This window comes from Borostomias antarcticus (genome assembly GCF_949987555.1).
Source record: "Borostomias antarcticus genome assembly, chromosome: 8".
NCBI classification, from domain to species: domain Eukaryota; kingdom Metazoa; phylum Chordata; class Actinopteri; order Stomiiformes; family Stomiidae; genus Borostomias; species Borostomias antarcticus.
This window is the reverse complement of record NC_140241.1, coordinates 23,345,555-23,371,635: the sequence shown is the minus strand read 5'-3', so window position 1 is coordinate 23,371,635 and position 26,081 is coordinate 23,345,555. Positions and strand designations below refer to the sequence as shown.

At 41.9% G+C, this 26,081-nt stretch overlaps 1 protein-coding gene across 2 annotated transcripts; it reads right to left on the bottom strand.

Moving 5' to 3' along the window:
- Positions 1–109: 109 nt before the first annotated feature.
- sh3glb2b (SH3-domain GRB2-like endophilin B2b) lies at positions 110–25,985 on the bottom strand. Of its 2 annotated transcripts, XM_084442609.1 has the most exons (10): positions 25,849–25,985; positions 23,130–23,271; positions 16,440–16,568; positions 14,687–14,820; positions 13,659–13,751; positions 3,820–3,909; positions 3,594–3,694; positions 3,344–3,358; positions 2,739–2,973; positions 110–1,808 (listed from the first exon to the last, which is right to left on the bottom strand). In XM_084442609.1, exons 1-10 carry the CDS (start codon positions 25,909–25,911, stop codon positions 1,701–1,703), a joined length of 1,110 nt encoding a protein of 369 aa, XP_084298735.1. In that variant the 5' UTR covers positions 25,912–25,985; the 3' UTR covers positions 110–1,700. The 2 variants fall into 2 exon arrangements, with proteins under 2 accessions (XP_084298735.1, XP_084298736.1); XM_084442610.1 differs by lacking the exon at positions 3,344–3,358.
- Positions 25,986–26,081: the final 96 nt, after the last annotated feature.

Sequence of the window (26,081 nt, the reverse complement as noted above, 5' to 3'; positions counted from 1 at the left end):
AATAACATTTGTTAAGGAGCAGGCATAATATTCAGGTGCATATGTATATGATGATGAGCAAACTGACTAAACACTCAAAACACACAGATCTGAAAACTTGATTAGCACAACAGTGAAGTCCTCATCCTCCCTCTGGATAGACTGATCTACAGTATGTTGCTGCACCTATTCAACCCTTTAGATTCACATACAGTATTACATACAGTACTACATGAGTGTAAATTGGGGTCGATTGGCAATTAGTAACGGGGATCCACACGGAAGTGCAGCGAAGGTAGCCAGGAGGAATACATTTAACAGGTGTGAACAAATACCTTCACTTAATTAAAAACATGGACACATTTCAACGACAAACGTGGTAGCACACAGTAACGATAGCAACTTTAAATAAGACCAAGACAAACATTCTTGTGTACAGAAAAAACACTCTCATATCTCCAGTTTCTGACAGGGTTTATGCACCATTCCAAACAAGAGGATAAACAAACTATACACGCAAACACCAACCCATCATGAGTGGCTTGACACTCAATATATGTATGTTAGATTTGAAACATTTTTTATTTTACTAAAGGTGATTTTTAGTTATCATGATCTTGTCCTTGCTCTCACAAAACATGCAACGATGGGAGGACACTCACAGTAGCAAGCCAAATACATAAACATATAACTTTAATCAAAACTTATAAGCCCAAAACCCACCAACCCAACTGGAACGAAAACAACGGAGCTCCATTGGACCTCTGGCCTACTCCGGCCAAAGAGTGGAGCAATCGTACAATTGTTGATTACAATTAGACTGTACAATAGACTCCCAAATAGGCCTGATTGGTAGAATCTTTATCAATTTTGTGAAGCATTTAATTAGGTCTTATAAATGCTCAAAATCTCTAACAAATCTATCCACTACTGTGTTCACTCCCACACTATTTGGACAGTGCTGATATATCCATCTTTAACAGTCTTGCAAAAGACTTCTCTAAGGACCGAAATATCATTCACCATGGGTTGAGTTGGTCTGGAAACGGTTGCTTCTTCCAATCAAGTGAGTGAATGTTTTTTGTAATGAACAAAAAGATACAAACAAAACAACAAAAAACATTTGATGGAAAACATTTGATGGTAGAGGTTGCGTACATATCATTACATATACAATCCCTCACTTTCAGAGAAAGTGGTATTGCTAGTGGCGTCGCTGGTGTTACTGTAAGTATGTGGTTGAACTACTGAATGTTGTTAAATGTTAAATGAGCACTGTACTGGATGAAAATGTGATGGACAATATGGCAACCTTTATATAGTATCAACAGTTAACATCCTCAACTATTGACAGTGTTATAGTACATAAGCAGAATGTTTGTGATTGTTCCCTCTCGGATGTTACAATATATTTCTGATGATACAATATAATCCTATAGCTTTCCTTTTCCTGTGGATCATTTTGCATAAGTGTTTTGGAATAAGTGTGTTGTGTCCACACATACTTACGTGCCCATGATCATGTAGAGGCATGTGTGCTTGACTGTATGTATGCTTGTTATATACTTTGTATAATGTGTCATTTGTGTCTGACCATTTGCATCTTTGTGAATCGTATGTATGCATGTATGTATGTATGTATGTATGCATGTAGAATCAGGGTGTGTGTGCACGTGTGTGTGTGTGTGTGTGTGTCTGTAAGCCTCTATATGTGGGTTGACCTAGCTCAGTAGCTCCAGGTAGGTGACTGGTACTTTGCCCTTCTGGTTGCCTCTCTCTCCTACCAGCCAATCAGGGTCCATACCCGGCACGGTGTAGACGGTGATGAGCTGGGAGAGCAGAGAGGGGACGTCACATGAGCCCAGTGCACCATGGGAACAAATCACGTAATGCAAATGGCGGCAAGATTTCAAATCCTCCCCGTAGGCCAAGTAGGCTATTTAAAGCAGCACCTCTGCCTTCCTTCCCCCGATCTCAGAGATAATCTCTGATCTAACATGATTGGATGGGTGAAAGCGTGTGCTCCTCTTATGGCTTTCACCAATAGATTAATCAGATCAGTTGTTTCTCAATGGGAGTGAGGAAGGAACATTAACATTATATTTCAAGTTCTCAAATGGGTTTTCAAATGGGGCCCCAATCTTGAAACGTTCTCTCTGAGCTATCAGAGGGAGGAACAGCAGCTGTGGAACTGTAATGTAACAGCATCTAATTTGAATCATAATTTCGTTACTTTAGGATAAGAAAATAAAAACTGCTTCACTTGGCCAACTGCAAAGTTACAGCGGAAACTTGTATAGAACAATTTAAGTATTGGAATCATCCTGCCACAGAGGGCACCTTATGTATAAAGGGAGGTAAAAAATAAAAAAGGACATCCTTTCTCTAGCACTGTGAGTGGCACTTGTTCTTTTTGAAGGCTTTACTGATGATGACTGGGATGTAGGTTCTCTGTCACTTAATCTAGACAAGTGTATTAAGCTAAACCGTAAATTGCTTTGAATAAAACCATCTGCTAAATGATTAAAATGTAAACGTGAGGTAAATGTTATAATGTTTGTTGAGGAGACTGAAGCCTACTCTTCATTTTTGCTGTTACTACAAGTCAGAAGAGGCTGCCCCCTGGTGAGAAGTGGTGGTCATCACAACACTCAGTACAAATTCCCCCCAATAATACTACAGGCTCATAACTCAAGAGGTTTCTGAAACGAAGGATCGTGACGGTGAACCAGAAAGCACAACCTCCCGTCTTCACCTACCTCATCAGCCAGTAAAGACAGCTCGCTGGTGTCGTGGGCGTCGTAGTCATACAGGACCTTGGCCTTGCGGGTGCCTGTGGCTGGAGGCTGCATGTCCTGGATGCTCAACGTGCCGGGCTTCTGGACGGAGGTGGAGGCTGCGGTTCCGGGGAGGGACCCAGGCAAGAGACCGGAGGAGATGGGAGAGGGACAGGTGACAGAGGTGGAGGGGTTCGCCGCAAAGGCGTTTGGAAATCTGGGGTTGGAAAATGATGCAGAAAATGATATTAATATTATTAAATCTAAATTGAGTGCTTGGATATTTTCAAAGCATGTTATGATAAGTGTACATTTCTTGAATGTTTGAACCTGAGGCATGTGGTTAAACTAGGTGCTTCACTCTGCCCCCGAGTCAGGGTCCAAAAACAGTATAAATTACAGTAATAACCAGGAATTGAACTCCAGTGTGATTCAAAGACTGGCTTCAATAGTTCAGGGGTTCAATAGTTCACTTAAATAGCCTAGGATTGGGGTTTATCTTCACATTCATATCAACCAATAAAAAACAAGTTCGGTTGGAGTTGTTAACCGATGCAGTTGACAGAATAAATGTTACATCTACTTACGTATCACAATTAGCACTGACAGCAGGAAGAGAGAGAGAGAAAGAAGAAGTTTTAAGAAATGTGGAAATGTCACATACATGGGCCAATCCAAGCCAAGACTATTCCTCATCATCTAATTGTTTTTGTGCACAGACAGAACCAATCCCAAAGCCCCCAGAAAGACTACCAATCATTTAGACTGAAATATTCTGCAGAACCTACAGTACGGGGTCAACCGCCCAGACGAGTAGGGGCACCTCTGTATCCTCACCTACTCAGTTCTTTCTGGAGCTCCTGCATGTACTTGTGACACTGAGTGTAGTAGGTGGCCTGGGCCTCCACAAACTCATGCAGACAGCGCAAGTGGTTGACCTGGAGGAGGAAGGAAGAAAGGTTTTGGCGCTCAGCTGCTTGAGACGAGAGCGTGCGCTTCTCTAAATAGCCGTTACCCAATCCCGTCTTATTAGAGGGGTGGTTTTCACCGAGCCGGGACTCACGTGCGTGCTACTGATGCCCTCCAACAACAGGCGGGTGACCTCGGCTTGTCTGTCAAACTCTGTCTGGGCCACGCGCAGTTCAAGCTCCGCCTGCCGAGAGGAGGGACAACCTTAACATGGATGGTGTGGGGTACGTGCAAACAAACACCCAGGAAAGCATACAGTAAGCACAAACAGAGGCGCATACACACGCACACACAATCCTTTTGCGATCCCTATAGGAAGGATGACTTACTTTATCCACCTCTTCACTCCACAGCTGGGAGAGGCAGCGTGACAAGAAAGGAGATAAGAGTCGTTCTCAGACCACACTTCATTAATGTTCATTATAACAACAACACTCTCACAATCTAAGACGCAATGGCCAGACTCCAATCCAACATCTGAGCAACTGTACATTTGATGGTCCTTTTGATGATCGGCAGTCCAATAATTATATATTTGTAGTCTTGTTGTTCCTCATACAGTATTTTACTGATTTAATTTTAACTAACAACATTACTAGTGAAACAATATTTCTTCTATACAAGTAAAATAACATTAGGTAGTCTCCCTGAATGGCCTCATGGACAGACACACACTATTTCCTTTGGTACTATATGTGTTCACCTTACGAGTATGATTTTTAGCTACAGGTATGATTGTTATGCTTTATTGTTATGTTAATGTATCCTTGAATCTCCAGGAATGTATTAGTATGCCATTAGTTGGATATGATTATGAGTTCATGAATTGCAGTCTAGGTTGTCTGCTGGAGCATTATGATTTAAATGTCTAGCTGAATACCTTGGACTTGATTGAGAAACCAATTAGCACTGATAACATACTGTAAGGACAAGCGATTACAAGAATTCCAATGTACCTGTGCACGTACTTGTGACACATGGCAAAAACTTGCTATTCCATTCTATGATTAGGTATGGAATGTTCATTTTGTTTTTCCCTTTCTGTTTGACCTACACATGAGACCATACGTAATAATGTGCCCATGTTGTGACCATTCTGAATATACAAAGTAAAAGATCAGGATTCTGGATTTCTTTTTAACAGGAGATCCTGTAGTTCCAATAACAGTTAACCAGTATACAGCACCACTGCTAGCAACGAATAGGCTAGGTGTCCTCTAAGCCATCTGTCCAAAGCTTCTCTCTGGATCACAGTAGGAAGAGAATCATTTTCTAATATGAATGGATCATATGCTGACCCAGTAATTTGCATAGACATGAGAAATGTAACCTCTCACGTTGCAAACCAGCTGGGCATTTATGGGGTGGAATTACACATGGAAGTGCACACAGGAAGTGCAGTCTCTGGACACTGTTGATCCAGGCCTGGTTGCCAGGGGTACAACTGGAAATACACCCAAGACCACGGTCCAGCGAATACAGTGGGGTTCTCTAACCGTCAGGCCGACACGGCTCGGTGGGGCTGCGTTTTGGGCTCTTGTTGGGAGTCGTCGGGAGCCGACTACTCAAACGTCGGCTTGTGATAGTCGGCTCCTGACACGTCTGAACGCGAGCGTACAGTGGAGTTTCACATGGAAACATAGAGACCATCATTTCACTGATCGTTCCAGTATTGAGCAAGCTGCAGTTTTTCGGCATGCTCTCACTGGGCTACAATTGAAGTCAATGGGGCACCCGTAAATTTGTTGGAAAAACTATGATGCTTCTATCATAATTGTATTGCAATATGAATATTTTTAGGTGTTTGGCGTGACTTGCACATACTGTAGTCCTCCGTGGGAGCAGTGAGAGCAAGTGTGGGGGATGCTTTTGTCCAAGCCATGCCAAACGTAAAAATGTGCTTTCCATCTCGGAAATGCACATGGATCCATTTTTCAGCGCTTTTACGGGTGCCCCATTGACTTCCATTGTTGCCCAGTGAGAGTCTGCAGAAACGTTCAATACTGAAACGATCAATACTGAAACGATCAGTGAAATTATGGTGTTTCAGGTTCATGGTAGACAGACACACATACTGCACACATACAGCAAAGTGGCTGTGGCTCAGTGGTAGAGCGGGTCATTCAATGATCATAGGGTCGGCGGTTCGAATCCCGCCTCCTCCTGTCCACATGTCGAAGTGTCCTTGGGCAAGACTGAACCCCAAATTGCTCCCAATGAGCAGGCTGGCACCTTGCATGGCAGCTGCAGCCATTGGTGTGTGAATGTATGTGTGAATGGGTGAATGAGAGGCCATTGTAAAACGCTTTGGATAAAAGCGTTATACAAGTGCAGTCCATTTACCATAAGAGTAACCAAGGTAAGAAACCTTTATGTACTGTAGCAGCAACACTGTGGAACAGGTTTCCAGTTAATCTTCAGATGATCAGTTGTAGAGGAGGTTTCAAGCAAGCACTTAAAAAATGTCTCAGAGGTCAATTATGGTAATTATAGTAGTTTGTCAATTGTTTTAGGGACGTTTCTGATGTATGTTTCTTAGTATTTGAAATATTTGTGTACTGTACTATAATGAAATATCTGTGTACTGAAGTACTGATGTATTGACTGATGGTAATTGTATGTGTTGGTGTGCCATTCTTGTATTGTACATCTGCATTAATCGGACTATGATCTGTAACATGTAAACAGGAATAGGAATGGAATATTCTATAAGCAACTCATGTAAACACCTTAATCAAAATATTGTCTTGCTTAGAATAAGGTCAATGGTCGGATTATTGCAGTCCATATAAACATAGTCAGTGACGAGGGTGCCTTTCTGGTAAGGTTGAACTTCCAACTTGATCCAAGCATCCTGAGCAGCCACCCAAAAAAGACGCTCTGAAAAAAGAGGGCCGTACTGTCTGCTCTCACTCCCTACTGTTAACAATTGAAGACAGGTGCTAGAGTGGGAAATGTGATACTAGGCCTCAATTTGATAGCTCAGCCTTGCTGTCTGTGGGATAAGTGGAGATGTCACCGTATAGCTAGTGTATACAATCATGATCTAGGAAGGTATTAAAGGGGCACAGTCACACTTGTTTAAGGGAAACTGCTACACTGATGGTGATTTTTAAAATGTAATTATTTAATCCAAATAATATTTGTTTTTTTATAACTTAAACAATCGTGACTGTGCCCCTTTAAGGGTTACACTTTAGAATTTTTTGGGACTTTTCGACTTGTAACCCCCACATTTAGTATGGGTAGTCCTCTCCGTCTCCCTCCATCTTCTAGATATCCTTGTCACATGCTGCGCAGACCAGTATCCAGTATCGAGGGGGCTTGGTGGTGTGAAGAGGATCATGAGGAGACCATCAGGAGCACAGTGCTCACAGGTTTAACACAACTAGACAGTGTGTGTGATGAATATGATGAATATTGTTTAAATACCGTTTAATATGTGAATGCGTGTGAGGTGATGATATGACCAGCATTGAGGTGCACAGCACAACAGAGTGTTGAGATGCAGGGTGAGAGTGTTTAGTTATGACGTTCCCTCCATTCACCAGATCTCTAAGCCTCTTACCGCTGATGCGCTTGCAGACAGTACATAATTTCGAGGTCTAGTCTCCTGAAAATCGGGGGCGGCCTATGGACAGAGCAGGAGGGGAGGAAACACAGTTTACAGGGTCATGCATTGATGTAAGCAGCTTCGACAAACGGCACACTAGTGCAGAGTGAGAGAAATTAAGAATGACAAGCAACACAAAGCAAAAGGTTTCAACTAGGTTCTCTGACAGAGGCAAAGCGTTGAACGGTAGTAGGTGGACACTGTACTAGGTGGAGACAGGTCTCCATTGTCCAGTCACCTTTCCATACTGTACTGTACCTTTCCTTACTTTGTTCTTCCAAAATTATGGCTTTCTTAATTAGGCGAAATTATTCAGCTCTCCTCAAAGATATAAATTGACTTAAGTGTTAATAAAACTGGCTACCTACCTATCCTATTTGATCAGAGATCTCCTGTATATATAGCACGAGAACCATAACTCTGAGCATGACCTGAGTTTGCCTCACATACAACTCAGCTGCTGCATTAATGTTATTGTGTTCTCTGTCTCACATGTTAACCACCACAATCTACACAATCAAATAGTATATGCTTATTAACCCCCCATCTGTAGCTTTTGCGACTGTGGGATTACACTGGTGTCACTTCAATTCAGAAAAACAGCTGAACTCATTATTTAAGAATCATGTGGACGCATCCCATGGTAACCAGACTACTTTTCCTTCCGGATAAATTTGGAACTAACTTCTACACAGTTATACATGAAATCATTGTAAACTGTTTCTCATGTCACAAAATGTTCCATTTTCAGATATGAATACAAACCAAATGCAACCGTTGCCCCCCAGGACCCCTACCCATGATGCACGTTTCTTTGTGGTAATGAAGGAGTGGAAATGTGATATGACTATGAAATGTTTTAAGTGTTATTCATTTTGTGTGCATGGTATTTAACTCTATAAACTCTCTGGGAAAAGTAGAAGGGCCCCTCAGCACTTTCTTTCAAATCTGCAAATCCAGAAAACCGCACAAATGACTCTCTTCAATTGTCCAACAACGATGCAATGTGCACCAGTCAGTTTTTTACGATGATTCGAGTACATTTAGGGTCGTTGTAGGCATGGAGAATTACTGCCCATTGACTGACATTCAGTTGGGACTTGGGCTCAAGAGCGAAATACATTTCCCAATCCATTCTCTATCGAGGCCGGTTCTATACACATATCTCTCGGGTTGTGTGTGTGGGGGAAGGCTAGGTGAACAATATTTGAACAGGTGGTTGTGCACTATGAGCCATTTTAGAGTCTCTGTGTTTCACTCCTACTCAGAACCCCCAGCCCATATTGAACGAAGTTCGCCCGCAGAATCTTATGTCAGAACCACAAACATCTGGATCTGGATCATGCACAAACTTCAATTGCAGAAGTAGGGGGGGGTAACATGGCCGCCTGTCAGAAAACCACACAGACTCCCCCACCTAATGGCATGCCTGGCTGATGACTAAAAACCGTTGGAACATACTGTATTACCTAGCCCTATAGCTATATCTCTACCTATATCTGTAATCTATCCAACAAGATCATATCTCTTATTTAGGTATGTTATCTTTGTTGTGAATATAACCATAGACACATGATGCATTGGTCTTTGGGTCGTACATCAACATCGTTGCCATATTGCCGAGAGAGGAGACCGGCCTGTAAACACGTGTGAACAAATACAAGGAAATGGAGGAGCTGAGGTTTTCTGGGTAAAAACCATTATAATGTTTATATTTCTCAACCCATTTCAATGAGTCGTTTTAATCTGCAAGGGTTTATTATCTACGTGGAGTACAAAAAAGTTGAATATAGACATATTGAAACAGAGCATAGAAAGAAAGGTTTGAATGATTAAATATATGTATGATTAGAGTATGGTTGTGTGGAGTGTGTGTACAGCAGTCAGGAAAGGTTATGTGGGCTGTGTGTATATTTGATTCAGCAGGGAGATCCTAAATTTAGATTGTTTGGCAGTATGTATAGGTATAGTATAGGTATTCCACATTAGGCTATAGATCCTCTGTATCGAATTAAAAACTGATTATTAGTAGTGTGGCAGTAGGGAGGGTGAAGGTAATCTGAATGTCTTGTACTATACAGTATGTGTGTGCAATATCATTTAATTAAAAGTATACCTTACAGGGTGTGGGGGAGGGAGTCTGGGATGTGTTTATAGGTAAATGTCCTTTCTTAAAGTGGGTTAATATCAAATATTGGGATATTGGGACTAATCTTATTAAATAGAGGAGCCGATGGTTCAAATCTGGATAATATTCAGTAGGATAATGTGAATGCTGTGTAGACTGGAAACTAGGGCTGTCAACGGTAACGCGTTAACGCTCGTGAATAATCTTTATAATCGTTAACGCGTTAAATTTACGCAAATTAGTCATATTACCAAAACTGACCCCACCTTCCTCCTGTAATTCTAAACACGAGTGTTTACCTGGCTGAGTTAATGAAAGGCATGTGAATTGCGGATACATTTCAGTTTCCCATGCAGTAATTGAGCCAGGTTAACACTTGTGTAAACACACTCTGTGCAGGTTGCGTTGAGATAACATGACGGTCTGAGGGAAAGTTGGTTTCATATTGGACATTTAACAGACATTCACATTCAGCATGGTGAATTTCATTTCAAAAAGCTTCCAGATGGAAATTTAGATAGAAACAGTTGTTTGCACATATTGCAGTGGTCTTTCCACCAAAGCAAGTTAAATAAAATTTTAAAAACAAAACAAAAAAACAAACAAACTGATTCCTATAACAAGCCTGGCTCCAGCCCCTGAATGTGGACTGTATGTCAGGCTACTAATTTGTCATGCATTTATTTATTCTAACACCACACATGTTGGCTATTTCAGCTTCCCCTGCAAAAAAACAAGTAAATACTAGTATTTTAAGCTTGTGATTAATCATGATTAATTAATTAATTGATTGACAGCCCTATTGGAAACATAATGGACTAGCCCGTACAATATTTCCATAATGAATATATAGGTAAATTAAACTGTAATCAAGTGTTAAGAGACATGATTGATTCACCAATTGATTTCATTATTTTATTACAGACAAGATGAATGTGGTTTTCCTAATTCAGTTTTACATCTGTATCCTTTCACGACAACCTGTATAAAAATATAGAAAGCAGACTAACAACCAGTGTCTCACCATTTCATTTGTATTTGCAGATATTTTTCATTTTTTTCTCAAGGATGGTCAATTATTAGTACTTTAAACATGCACTATTTTTTGATGAGTTTTTTATGAATGAGTCTGATGATCAAATAATGGGGGCGTAGAAAGAAAAATAGATTTCCGCAATGTAAAAAACGCTCTGCATATTTCAGGTAGGCTACATTAAATTGTTATTTCGGGACGTCTTGGTTTAGTAACCAAGGAAAATAAGCCGAATCCACGCTTGCCAATCGTGAGTTTTTACTGTTTTCATTAAGTACATGACCATTTTTATTCATGACCATCAGTTGCCTTTTACTGAACATTTGCTCAGACACTGAATCTTTGGTCAGAGACATTGGTGCCAGAAGCCTTTGAAAGAAGAACGAATGGGAGGGTCCTTTGAAAGCACTCAAGATTAAGTCATGAAAGTAGGAGAGGCAAACAAAATCTAACTAAATACATAAAGCAGGATGGTGTGTGTGTCAATACTCACATCTCCCTCACACTGTGCAAATGATAAGAGAAAAATTGTTAGTAAAATGTTAGTCACAGTCAGCAGGGGGCGCTCTTTCCACATGCATCATGACCTTGAAATGCACTGATCTTGTTATAAGGGGTTAACCTCTTTGGATCATTACTGGATACATCCGACTGGTCAGTTGAATCTCTGTAAACACTAAACAGTATATTGGGTTCTCTCTCACGCTGCATGTTATGCTTGACGAAGGTCTTCTTCTTCGTTTGGGTGTAGATGTTTCACTCCCCCCCAGGCTCGGGGATGAGGTGCTATCCTTTTACCACCCCGAGCCTGGATGAGGGGTCACCCGGGCTATTTCAGACGAATGTCCGAAACTCTACAACAAAAGTGTTTCTGTGCAAGCTTAGCCAGTGTGCAAGAACCTAACTTTTGGTGTATTAGCCGCATTTGACTGGAAACTGTGCACACACACATGCCTCTCCTCACAAGGAACAAATTTGTTTCAAGAACCCATAACTTCCGGTTATGTAGATTTTCCGGCATGTTATATATATATATTTTTCAAAAGCTTAAATGTATCTCTTCCTAGGAATTTTCACCAATCTGCATGGAAGGCAGCATACACAATCTAAGGACCAAAATCTAAAGTTCCATTTCAGCAAAAGTTTGAAAAACAAACAGATGAGCCAATGAATATTGCAGAGGGTGTGGCTTTTCACATGAAGATGTTTAACTTCTGAACGGTTGGACATCATTAGCATTGTAGCGCCAGAACACCACAAAACTTTCTAAGTATATCACCACTCATAAATGATCCTCCATTAATGGCCTGATCAAATAAAATGGGGGCGCTAGAGAGCACATTTCTGGTTTAGGCCTAACAGCCATGCGGATATTTCTGAAACTTTGTACAGTGATGCATGGGCATGCCTAATCATCACGGGAAACCGATGAAGCTGATTGGCCACAGGGTGGTGCTATAATAAGCTAAAATGCTTAAAAGTGGCTAAAACGCAATCGAATACTGTAGCGCCCCCTGTGGCCAAATGGGGTTCATCTTACTTGTATGAGTAGTCATGGCATGCTGTACAACTTACTCACTGGACACTAAATCACCAGATTCAATTTTGATGTCTATATAAGCGTTTTTGTGCAAAGCCACCCCGATTGCACTTTCATCGTATTTTTATTGACATTTTCAATGAACACATCGCTCAAATGTGGGTATGATGTGTTTCGCATGCTACCTTTGATGCGTTTGTTGTGCTTGGCCCCCATTATTGATACTTGCAGCTAAATTTTATTTAATTTAGAAGTTGAACAGGCATTTAGTATTCATATTTACCTCCGCTCCAGCGACAGAGAGTGCGGTGGAGTGTTTGTTTATTTGTTCATCTGTTAGCATGAAAACTACTAGACCAATTTTCACAAAACTCGGTGGAAGGGTGTAGCATGGTCCAACTTAGAAGCTGTTACATTTTGGAGCAGATCCAAATCATGGGACAGATCCACCAGCCGTTTCTTAGTTTGTTTGGTGGTTAGCAGGATTACGCAAAAACGACCAAACTGATTTTCATGAAACTCTGTGGAGGGGTGAAGAATGGGCCACTTTAGAACCCATTCAATTTTGGAGAGGATCCAAATCAAGGGACAGGACCATGAGCCGGCCCAACACGGTTGGGTCAGCCATTCACCTCCATTCATTTTTTGGACTTGGGGGAGTGACAGATTCCCCCCATTCATTGTGAAACGAGGAATTGAAACGGCCATATCTCGACATGGGAAGATTACAGAGAAACAGGGTTTGGACTGGCATGAAGCTCTCAACCTAACGAATGCAGCAATACCAAACGTCCTGCTTGCAGGCTCATGAGCGCACACAGAGCCACAGAATGCATTCATGGGTGGAGGTCTGTGCTCTCTGAGCACCATTTCTAGTTGGTGTGTTTGTTACGCAGGGCACCCTTGCAAAAGAGATCTCCTTTCTTAAGTAAAGGTTAAATAAAAATAAAATGAGAGATATTATTACCAGTTGGAATTTGACAAACAGTCAAAGGTAGAGTAGTAGAGGTACTACTTCCAGGAAACTTAGTATTCACAGAACACACTGACGGCCATTTTGTATTCCCATCGTGCTGATGGCCATTTCTATTACTCTGCTGATTGGCTTGGGGGATTTCCTGTGCAGAATTGTTTACCATGACAACGTGACATTGCTCAGGGGAAGGTTAGTTTGTTGAATCAATACTGGGATACTTTTTTGGGGAGACAGAGAGGACAATCATCCACTGTGGTGTTTTGGTGGGTTTAAGTGCATTTGCTCTATAGATGACTGTCTACAAACCCATATGTTTACTGAAAGAGAAAAACTGCAATATGATTAAAGAGGATGAGTATTGGAGGGGGCTAGTGTGTAGAGTAGAAGAGGTTAGTGTGTAGAGCATGGAGGAGGTTAGTGTGTAGAGTAAGGAGCGGGTTAGTGTGTAGAGTATGGAGGAGGTTAGTTTGTAGAGTATGGAGCGGGTTAGTGTGTAGAGTATGGAGGGGGTTAGTGTGTAGAGTATGGAGGGGGTTAGTGTGTAGAGTAGAGGAGGAGTATGGAGGAGGTTAGTGTGTAGAGTATGGAGCGGGTTAGTGTGTAGAGTATGGAGGAGGTAAGTGTGTGGAGCAGGAAGGCTTACTGCTGCTTTGGCCTCTGCCTGCTTTGCTTTCTTTAAACGTGCTTTACAGATGTCCAGGTCCAGACGGCGGTTCTCTAGGAGTCGTCTCTCTTTCTGCAAGAGGAGGGAGATAATCCAATATGAGCATGTTTAGCACCATCTAGTAGGGCAGGTGAGTTTGCAGTGCAGTGGGACTCCAGGTCATCATTATTGCTAAGGTCAGAGCTTCCTTGTCTGGTGTAATCTTAGCCCTTTGACAGTGTGGTCCCAGACTCCGTCTATCCGTGGATTTCTGCTTTTTTTTGCTCCCAGAACTCACTAAAAAGCACACATTTGCATATGGAGTCCAAAGTATTCTCAGGGTACAAGCCCCAGACCCTTCCCCAGGAAGTTAGGACTCTGCCTCCTTTTCGCTGGGTCACGACACACCACTGGTGTGAAGGCTAAATATTACCGTAACCCACTGTACTCTACAATAAATACCCTACCGATTGTTAAGATGACTTTTTCCCTTTTATTCCCATGGTGTGTTATTTCAGAGATATAGGCTGGCTGTCCTATACAGTAGCAGTGCTGTGGCAGTTATTCGGGGTTGAGAGAACGGCGCCGAGGCCCATAGAAAGTGTGGCCCGGCGGCCGGCACCGTGTTCAACGTATAGAATAAACCATCCACCACCATCCTAATATCCTATTAAATCCTAATAAACGGATCAGTAACACTTTACAATAAGGGTACATTAATAAGCATTAGTTAATGCATTATTAAGCATTAAGTAACAGTTAACGAATGTCTATATTAACCATTTACTAATGTTATTTATGTTAACTAAGGTTAACTCACCTAACCCTAACACTAAACATAACCTTAACTAAGGTATTAATTAACATTAGTAACCTAACCCTAAATAAGCATTAGTTAACAGTTAACTAATGTTTTTTGTGACCCTTATTGTAAAGTGTGACCAAGGGTCTAATAAGTGGAGGAAGTGGGGGTGATGCACTGGGATGATCTGATTGGATCTGGTCTTGGTTGCTGCTACTGGACTCACTGATATGGTTCTCCAGTCCCCCTCCAGGAAGTTGCGTAGCGGGGTGAGGAAGCTGATGGCCGAAGTCTGGAGGAACTCCCTCTCTGCCCCGCCCAGTCTCCTCTGGTACTCTCCCACTGTGGTCAGGGTGCTGCCTGTATATACACACACACACGTACACACGCACACATGCACATACGCACGCACGCACATACGCACGCACGCACACACGCACACACGCACACGATGAGCAAGGAGCTGTTGCTGAGGAGATTTTCCTCAGCCATTGTGAAGATAGCTGCTACGGATAAACATGCACACAACAATACTATCTCTCTAACATTGGCCCCACATACAGTGCTGGTACAGTATGGTCACACAAATTGTCAAAGGCAATAGGTATTTTGGAATTTTTGTGCCACCTGAAGTTGCGTTTACCAGGATCATGCAAAGTTGCCTCAAAGTAGTGTTATGGAAAGACATTTGCCCTCCTGTTCTGCGCTGCCCTCTAGAGAGGAGGAGGGCTATGGCAGTGGGAAGGATCGATCAAACAGCATAGTTTATTTTGAGTTAACGCGAAATCCCACAGTAGAGTAATTGCATATAGATATATTAGTAGTCAGATAATTATGAATCAAGGTTCTAAGTACCGGGGATGTCGGGGGCGTGGTCGACCCCTAGAGCGAGAGTCTGTGTCCGGGAAGAGCGATCTTGTTTAGGAAAGACTAGAAGCGCTGGATTGAGAGTGAGTACCAGGAAGACACCGCTTCCTGGTCAGACCATGAAGCGGAAAACCCCCGGGTGGAGAGCGAGGGCTCGGGCGCTGGCCGTGGTCGGCTGGAGCCAGACCGGACACCAGGGACGACGCGGAGGTCCGGGGGCCCAACACAGTAGATACATCAGCAAGCCGGCGTGTTCAACGTACAGGGTTTTGGTCAGGGAGGAACAGGAGAGGTTTTTTCCAGTGTTGGCGCATTTTGACAACGACGCCATTGCTAGTTCGCCATTGCTCGGGTGAGGGCCTGCTATGCCCTTCAGCCTGGCTAACGCTTAGAGTAGGTGGAGCTGCTCGTGGAAATGTAGGGAGGCAAAGCTCATCCATTCTTGCCATCACAGAGGAGCAGGGAGAGAACTATTTTTCACGGGGGTACGGGAAAATAAATAAATACAGTAGCCTACAATGATTAAACAAGGGAACACAGTGAACCTGTCGTCCCCCACACATTCTACTCTCAGCAGAGCCGAGTCTGTCTACGAGGGAAGATACACACCTGCTCCTATTAGATGGATTCATTTTATGCTTTATGGATGTGCTATATGTAAGGGATAATGAACGAGGGGCCGGGCATTGTGCTGTTTAAATGGCCGACGCGGAGCTGGTGAATTGCCTGAGGCGTCGCTGAGGTCATTTAGCTGAGGTCATTTAAACAGCACAATGCCCGGCGCTGACTTAATTATCTCGCTTATACAACAGCCGTTCAACAGAAAACATAGTTCCGAAAACAAAATACATATATTGCTCATTTTAGCTTTGAAAAGTTGATAATTCATGGTCAGATGAAAAGCTGCTGGTAGCGTTCAGGTGGAGTGTAGATTGGATGATGTTTGAATGTGTGTTACATGTACTTGTATTGTCAGAAACTTTTATATGCTGTTGTGCTGCCTTTGTTGGCCACCCCCGCCCTTGAAAAAGAGATTGTAACTCAATGGGTCTTTTTTTTCCTGCTTAAATAAAAATTTAAAAAAATTCACCTGGCCTATGAATCCCACCTACCATATGGGGTTCCAGGACCAAAGTCCTTGGCAGCGTCCAACATGTACTGGCCAAGAAGTTCTCCATTGGTGGTCCTGGAGGGAATCTTCTTGTCCAGCTTCTCATAGAAAAACTCCTCTATGCGGGCGCCTGCACAAAGACACGGGTTAGATTCCTACACATCCATGGAGAAAACCACCCACAGAAAGGTTGAAACCCAGAATACGATCAGTGAATGTGTCTTTACACCATGTGGGGGTTGAAGAAATGTGACTCAATGCTTGTGTGGATGTGTTGCGTGTTCAATGTGTATGGGAGACATTGATGGTTGAGTGGAATTCTCTCAGTCAAATGTGCTGAAATACCACCACTCTTAAAATGAAAAAGAAATGTTAATGCCTGAAAGTAATTATGCCCATACAGACCGATACGTTCCTGATCATACACTGCACAAATTGTTCTGAACCATAATAATGACTTATCATTCATTGTCAAGATATTCCCTAACACACACTACTTCACTCCCAAAGGCACTGAGAACTTGAGAACTGGACAGGGCCAATCACAAGCGTTTATCTAATATGGGGCGGGTTTAATACGATGACTGTACCCACTTGATACGATGAGTTGCTCTGATTGGTTATAGGTTTATCCAATTGTGTCCAGAGGCATTTTGGTCTGTGACCGTTGAGAACACCCCATGGGAATCAAAAATAAACAGAGCATTTCCAGACCCTTTGCATTTTTTGCAAATTGGGTCTGGCGAAGCCAGGCTAATGGTCAAATGAAGCAAACCTAAAATCCTGCATCAGCTTTCTATATTCGCTAGGAATATACACTAGGAAAGTCAGCTGTCTGTTTTTCTTACTGCAGTGCCATCACATCAAAGCCACTCAGGCTACAATGCATGCTGTCATAACGTAGCCTACACTTAGTTAATTTCTGAATATTAAGAAAACGACAGTAGGGCACTGACGCTTTTAAAGCAACATTGAGATTTTGACAGTAGCAGGGACACAAAGCCATGATGGTTGCAGGGGGTACAATTATTTTCAGGGCATCACGACCAGAGCGAGGGGTATCCACGGCCATGGCCTCCATGGCCTTCAAATAATTCCCACAATGCTGCGTAAACAGGAAGTGAGTTCTCATTGCTTAATGCATCATCCCTTTGACATTCCACTTAATATGCACACTCCAAAAGGGTTGATAAATACAATTTAACATGGCCGCCACTCAAGGTCAATGCAACGGACTCGTGAGTCTACACTTAATGCTATCGGCTACACTTAATGCTACCTGCTGACTTGATCAAATGTGTACATGCCCAGATAAGCCTTACTTCACCACCTAAAGGGAAGTGCATAGGGCAGGCAATGAAATTGGTCAAGAACTATCAAAAGAACAGCTGTATGTACGCTCATCAGCCATAAGCCAGGCTGGACCTGGTTTGTTCATTGCACCATCTCTGTAAACTCCAGAGCAATGGTGCGCATGGCTCCCTCTAGTGGAACGTGGGGAAATCTGAAATCCTTTTTTACAGATTAATCAAAATAAACAACTTTATTATACATCAATGTTACAAGAATTTACTTTCCCAAACATACCATAACATTATGATAATTAAATCAAAGAGCTCCTGTATCATATTAGGCCCCACTAAAGCCCTGTTAAGTTTGAACACACTCCCTACGCTGCTCCATAACTGGGAGATATTTCCAGAACTCTCCCTACCTTTTCAAGTTAAACTGGTCAAACTGGGTCATCCCTATGTTCCCACATTTCTAAGTAAACATACTGAAAAGGCATGAGGCATGTAGCGTGGGAAGAGGAAGAAGGCTTCTCGAGTTGACGACGATCTGTCCATAGGTGGCGCTATTGAAACCGTTTGAAAAACCAAATGCACAATTACGTAGATACTACTGCACGGAATGTCACGGAAAAATATGTTTTTCTCGGCAACTAAGCAGAAAATGGATTTCACCATTGAAATCAGCATACATTTTATATGGGACCCTGGTAGTGTTACAGTCACTCAGTGGTATTTTGAGACTTGTGCCATGCTACACACCTGAGTGTGTTTTGATTGATTAGGCTAATGTCAATTCTTGCTGCTTAGCTTGTCGCCACCTACTGGCGCCACCTACTGGCCTCTACTGGCCCTGGACTAGCAGACTGGATAGAACTTGAACATTGTTCAAAAGTGTGAAATTTGTGAAATTTGCAAATTTGGCTCTGCCTAATTTTGGTGTCAAAATGTCTGATCTATCCAGCTTGATCTAACTACATAAACAAAAGGCATCTGATCTGTGTTGTGAAATATATAACTATAACTAATGATCATTGTACCCACAATGCACCCAACCTCGATGAGAATCTAACATTTAGAACAATCACCAAAAGAGCTACTAAACACCTCAAGCTCTGAACTCTGTCGATTTAGAAGGCAGACAAGCCCCTGGGTAGAAGACTATACTTTTACCGAGACACTTTTGCTGTTCCTGCATTTGTGAAATGTACTGTAGCTAAATGAAAGGACTCAGTGTAGTATGGTACATATATACCACGTGCCTTACATTCTATCGCAGAAGTAGAGAGTGCAACTTGTGTAGGGGACAATAACCAAACCTTGTTCACAATGTTAACATGCTTTAGGCAGTATAATGTGCTCCAGTCACATGATGTGCTGTTTGGAGGAGCAGGCTATTTTCGGGGAGGTGTACCTAATAAAGTGGCAACAGTGTACAGTTAATCTACCCTGACGGTGACCCTACACCCAACACTGTACCCAAGTTCCTTCAAAAACTCAAGAGACAGTACATAAGTTGTCACTGTTAGAGGTTCTGCCAATGAACAAAAGTGAACTTGAGTACAAAGTAAAAGTATGAGTCAAGAGTGTGTGTGTGTGGGGGGGGGCAGAACTGAAACGAGTGTAACTGAACAGAATTGGTTATTAAACTCACTCCTCAGCATAAATACCGCCCACCCGCTCCATCTAATCACTAGCTTAGCATTTCATTGTGTCTGTATGTATTTTGTACATACAGTATGACAAATTCTTGAATCCTTATATCATTCTATCAGTGTGTGGCAATCAAGAGTTGCTGATGGACATAAATAACAAGTGTTGGCTGGCACGTCAATGCCTGGGAGCGCACTATTCTTTTCAAATTCAGTTCCACTTTATGTTAAATTGCATTAATTGCTGGAATTATGTTTGTATTGTCTTGTCACAGCAAAGTAAAGCGCATTGTCAAAGTAAAGCACATTGTGTTGCCTCTGTGTATGAAATGCGCTATACAAATAAAGCTTTGATTGATTGATTTTTTACAGTATAGAACAATGACATACTGAACTACTGTAACTGCAGCATTAATACAGGCATTAGAGTACACTGATGTCAAGTGACCAAATTAACCCCCTCCTCCAAACAACACCCTGTCAAACACCTTTACAATCCTAAATATAACAAAGGAAACAACACACACGTCAAAGTGCAGTGTTACAAAATGGGATTACAGTACATTTTGAACTACTGCGACTCAGTAACTGTAAAGAACTGATTCCTTTTCCATCAGTTCACTACTGCAGTCTGCTCTGAGGTCATTACCAAAGTGACACTGGTGTCCCATCTTTGAAACAGTGCCAAGTTCAAATGACCCCGGAAGGCTAGAAAGCTCTACACACGTTCCAACACATCAGCCCACATTAGGCCTAGTTTATACTGTATAAGACAAGATATGACCCATGACTCATACTGTAGCGCTGGGCAATTGCGATAGCTATGAGCCATGAGCCATAGTCTTATATACTGTGGTATAAACCAGGCTTTAGAGGGCAGTGACACCGGGGGAACAGAGACACTTACCAGTGTGGTCAACTGTAGCATGGAGGAGCAGAAAGTCAAGGTTAGAGTTTTCCACTATACGTAATTTAATTACCGTGACCACATAATGAATACTTCGGTATAGGGTTTAAGACATAAGGTAGGACCTACGCGTAGTATAAACATAGAACTTAGTTAGCTAACATGTGCCTGCCCCTAGTCTCGCATACCCAGACCTATCTCCACACTTCGTTTACGCTGTGCCAGCGCCGGAGACAGGTCTGGCTGGACATATTACCATTCTGCAATAGGGGGGAAAAAAACGCAGCATTTCTTTAAACCAATCACAGTCGTCTTGGGCAGAGCCAGCCCCGGACGCAGCGACGCTGCTCTTGCAAAATAGTCTGGATCGAATCTGATTGGTGCCGAGAGAATCTCTCGGCCCGAATCAGATTAATTTGCGTCGCCAGACTCGCCACTGATTGGGCAGTGTGACAACGAATGACAAGGTTTATTGCCAAAACCTACATTCGTTGAGTCAGACTAGCCTGCCCCCAACAAAAGCTACATAGCTGTTGAACATGTGCCCATGCTGTTGGGAAACGATCAGTAATTGCACAGAAGACATACTGTAACTATAAACGCCGCCCTGTCTGCTCTGCTCTCTGAAGCTAATAAGCAAGAGAATGGCGAGCTTCACAACGCAACACAGTCGAACTTCTACACGGAGAAAGCCGATGACCAACTTTAGTAGAGCGAAAGAACTTCCGCACAATGCCTTCTTCACGCGCAATAAATCAATTTAATTGGTGTGTTTCGGTCGCCTGACCATCAGGCTGTCTTCGCAACTCAAACTACAAAGCATGATAAGGCACACATCCACTAGTCTTGCATAGCCAGACCCATCTCCACACTTTGTTTACCTTTCGGGGATGGGGGAACAAAATGTCTTTAAACCAAATCATATTCATGAAATTGGTCGTATTGCGGTTGCAGATCTCGCAGTAAGTGAATCTGACCAAATGTCAAGAGGTGTACATCATTGGATTCCTCTCGGCCTGCAGAATCTCTGTCTGTCATATCTAAACTGACATTATAAGCATGGAGAATAACCACCCATTCACCACCATTCACTTGGTACAATACATCCCCCATTTGTTTTCTATGGTGGCCTTTTCGATACCTGTATCTTGGGTCCTGGGGGGTATAATGGAAGGGGGACGCAACTGTGTTATGACAAGTACATTTTGGACAGGTATAAATCTTAATATAAAGTAAGTGGTCAGATACAACTTCCCTTCTCAGTTCTCTACATTGGCTCCCTGTAGCAAGTCGCATTCAGTTTTAACCTCTGGTACTTGCCTACAGGGCAATGAAACGAAGAGCTTCCTCCTACCTCCAGACTATGGTCAAGCCCTACACCCCTACCCAACCACTACGCTCTGCTACCTCGAGGCAATTGCTTGCCCCGACGCTCCAAGGCCCCTGTGGTCGATCAACCTGGTCGTGGCTCTTTTCTGCTGACTGACATCAGGACAGCGGAGTTGCTGCCCATCATTCGTCACAGACTCAAAGCTCCCCTCTTCAAGAAGTACCACCTGGACACTTCCTCTTAAGCACCCATTGTATTTGTGTTTTGCTGCTCTTGCAGTTTGACTTCAGCACGAGATTACGTTCTTAGTCACTTGTTTAAAGGAGATGCACTTGTGAGTTCTGGGGAGTAGTGGTACACTACCTACGTTAAATGCAATTATTCTAAGTCGCTTTGAATAAAAGCATCTGCTAAATGACTAATGTAATGTGTAATAACACAATATAGGCTACAGTAGCCACAGATTTGAAGGCTGCTGGCAGCACATACCCTTGCCTAGCCTACTGTATATATATAATATACTATATATATATAATTGTATATTAATAACTTCAGCGAGCTAGCTAATGTAGCAGCTTGCTGCAGGTTCGTTTATATATCTTTATAACCAATATATGACACAATTGTATTCCTATCATAAGGAGAACTGGGTGCTCTGCTACTGGAGGGATTTTATTTGACGTCGGATTCCCTGACCCTGAAAATGTAGGTTTAGCAGTTAAAATCAATGTTCCAGTTTATTTAGAAGCCAAGTTATTACAAAACTCAGTTTTACATTGGCCATTTTGTAGATCCTAATATGGCCACCACATAGACATCTGGGCAAATGGAAACATTGATTTTCGGATTACTTATATAATACCCTTTCCAAAAATGTAGTCTTGCAAATCCCCCAAATCCAATGAAAGTTCAAATCAAAACATAATGAGCCTGACTACAAATGCTGTTCAGCCACATCGCAGACTTTGTCCGATTTTGTCAGTTGGTCTCAAGATTCCAAAGATCAGAAGCCATCTAAGAGGAGATGAGTCCAGATGCTCTCAGGTAGTCTGTGTGGCCCAAGCTTAAACAATTCAATATATCAGTTTATTCCTAGCAACATGTGGGGCTACCAGAAAAAAATCTCTGACTACACTTATGACTTGATGATGATTATCATGTGATAATCCAGATGCTTGTGTTATGCACTCAACTATGCTCTCACTGTGTGTGTGCAAGCAGCATTTTTAGACATGCCATCTAACAAAGTTAATGTGTTCAATGAAATACCTTGAAAAGCAGCATAGTGTGACAATACCATTACACAGATATAATGTTCTATTAATAAGATAATAAATATAAGAGATTTGATAGGGATCCTCTAGTAGTAGCCTACAGTACTATCTGGGACAAACAAAACAGACTAATTGGGATTTACACTTACACTATCAAGACTAAAACATTGAAAAGGATCAACAGACAAACTACACTGGACTTGTTTTGATCTGTTGACAAAGTTATAAGCGGGTCTTACTTGGGTTGGGTTGCAGCAAGACCTCCGTTTGTCTGAAGATCTTCTCGGTCCAGTTCTTTGTGCAATCGGCGCGAGCAATCAGGTTCTCAAGGTGGGTATCTAGCTCAGTCTTTTCCGCCTGACCCAACTTCTCCTCTGTGAACTTGCAAGAGACAAGAGACAAAATATTATGATGCATCATTTTGTTACACAAAAAATTGCTACAAAACGTTCAACACAGAGTGGGATAGGAGTTTTGGAGGGAAAAAACAAACAAACAATCTAAACAGAACATATTTCTTGACAAAAAAACAACAAACAGTATGATGCTACATTCCAAAGTCTGGGTTGAATGAAAAAGGACTCTATAGCCTAAGGATGTCTAAAATACCATTTATTGACCAGTGACATAGTGGCATGCTTTCTATTAGAATTCACACTTCGTCTGAGATGAAGATTCTAGAAACCAAGCAGTTAACTGTCATTATAGGAACACTGCATGGGGGAGGGAGACACATCTCACTGTCAGTTCAATATGGCCAAAGAATTAATCTAAGATCACTTTTATAATGAAAACTGCCAGTCTAAAAGCTTAACAACATTTTTCAAATTAATTTTAAATAGTATTTTCAACCAATTTTCCTTACACTAGTCTTTCACCCAAGAAAATAGTTAAAGCCATTTATCTGGGAAGTGTGTATCTGCTCATAAAACACAATATAACAGAATAAGTAAAATAAACATTAATACAATAAAATAATTCTTATGAATTATGACTTTGTAATAGATAGATGCAAAATGCACACTTCATTAATGACGGCCTATAACAATTAAATAATGCCAGTGACCTGGAGGACCAGACTTCCAACCACATGTTGCTATTGAAGCTGCCACTCCTCCCCTCAGACCAGTGACTTCTAAGTTAGTAGACGGTGGAGACGAGCCCAATACCTGTCTGACCTCTTTTGGAAGAGGTCAAGTTCAGCGCCACAACTGTTGGCTTTATTATTACAATTATTTCAACAACAAAAGGAATGTCATACAGGTTTTGAACAACCAGTTGCACTTTTATAGATCTAATATAATATACAGGAGAATAGGCTAGAGTTCACAGGTCACCTTTTAGAAAAACTTTTCATGGTGCACAGGTCACTCACTGATTCACTCTGGAGAAGACACTGTCGAAATGTCAGTTGATCTAAGCACCATTTAAGGTTTTTTTAAAACATGATCTGTGAGCGCCAGACGACTCTCCTATTTGATGCTGCTGGTCCTTAACTGAGAACATCGGTCCTCATCTCCAAAAGAAGGTTTTAGCATATGAACTCAACTTTCATATAATACATTATTGATGGTCATGTACAGAGGGACTCTCTAACCCTCTTGTGTACTTACGCATAGCCTACGCAATACTGACTGATTGGCTTTGCTGCATTAGCAGATAGGAAATTATGTGATCTCATGAAGGTATCATAATGTAGAGGGTTATCTTCTGAAGTCAAAGAATTTCTCCCACTCTTGATACTGATCTGGAATGATAACACTATCGCCATCTTGTGGAGATGTTTGTCATTCACACAGTGTATTTCAATTTCAGATTTTGTACAAACCTCAAATCTCTGGTAGGTTGTATAGAATCCATATGATAATCAAAATATGCTGGGGTTTAATGATGAAGCTCACTCTTAGCAAATAGGCCTATATTTAAATTTAAATCCATCATCAGATTAAAGCTGAATAGGCCTGTGTATAGAGTATACTTATGTGCTGTAGCAATGCCAATGTTGACATGCATAACGATAATGTAACACTGTAACCCCCTGTGTCTGTCTTGTCTGTACTATGGTTATGCTTTTGTATGGTCGCACTGTCCTTATAGTCTTGTCTGCTGTGTTATATGTTACAAAAAGAAAAAAAGCTGAATAGGCCTTCCTTCCTCTCATGTGCTTCCTTTGCACTCTCATTTCACACACATTTGTCCATTTTTGACAGTTTATTCTCATCATTCTGGGTAATAGGACACAATCATGTGAAATGGTGCAGAGTAGACTTAGACCGCTGTTGGGCTGCATTGGGCTATAGTGTAAAATCCCAAACTGCAACAGTCATACAAGACTTACGGAGGAGTCAACTCCAGAATTATTGTAATAGCCTATGGAAAATTCAGAATTGACTAGAAAAGCAGGCAATCTAGTCAAGCAAGTCTAGTTCAAACGTGAATGACGTGAATTATGATAAATAGGATGCCAAGTGTGCATCAGTTGATATTCTCTCATTTAAATTTACAGGGGCCCAGAGAAGAATAGAAAAATTAAATTGAGCCGACACCCTCGTGACTACAATAGCATACGCTCCTGGTAGCCTAATAGCCTACCCTTCTCAGCCTACGAATTAGTAACTCATAAGGAACATGAGAGCATTAACAGTGAGATATTGTCACCATAGAGCCGGAGGGCGATGTGATGACTGTCACATGTAGGCTACCCCGTGGAGCTACGGTTGGGAACACCCATCAATAATGGATACAGGCTTAACCTGCCTTTATCGGCTTACAATGACGTTCGCAGAAGACAACCTTAATAGTACGTTTTTGCAGCCACACAGAACCGGTTAAATGTGATCATCACTTCACTCTAGGTTTATCAAGCATTCGATTTTGAAGATGGTTAAACAATCGGTCAGCGCGCAATAGGCTACAATAGTATTAGTAGGGATTTCAAATGTTTAATCTTCGAAATACCTGGACTGCCCGAGTGAAGAAGACTCCTGCATCTGAGGCAAGCTTTTTGACATTGAAATCCATCGTATTAGCCTAGATGCATACACGGTGTTCGCGCAACATCGAATTGTTTGTGTCCCCTGCGAAGGGAGTCCTCTCTTGCTGAGATGCGATGATGTAGCCTGCAGCTACAGTACACTAACCGGCCTACGCACAGTGACAACCAACCTCTTAATCATTTGCATGTGATCGGA

Bases quoted from the DNA above. Each gene is read 5' to 3' on its own strand.
- sh3glb2b (XM_084442609.1), bottom strand. From the start codon at position 25,911: ATGGATTTCAATGTCAAAAAGCTTGCCTCAGATGCAGGAGTCTTCTTC. The intron at 16,569-23,129 runs GTAAGACCCGCT...GTCTTTGTGCAG, and splicing joins CTTGCTGCAACCCAACCCAA to GCGCCCGCATAGAGGAGTTT. The intron at 3,695-3,819 runs GTGAGTCCCGGC...TTCCTCCTCCAG, and splicing joins AGGGCATCAGTAGCACGCAC to GTCAACCACTTGCGCTGTCT.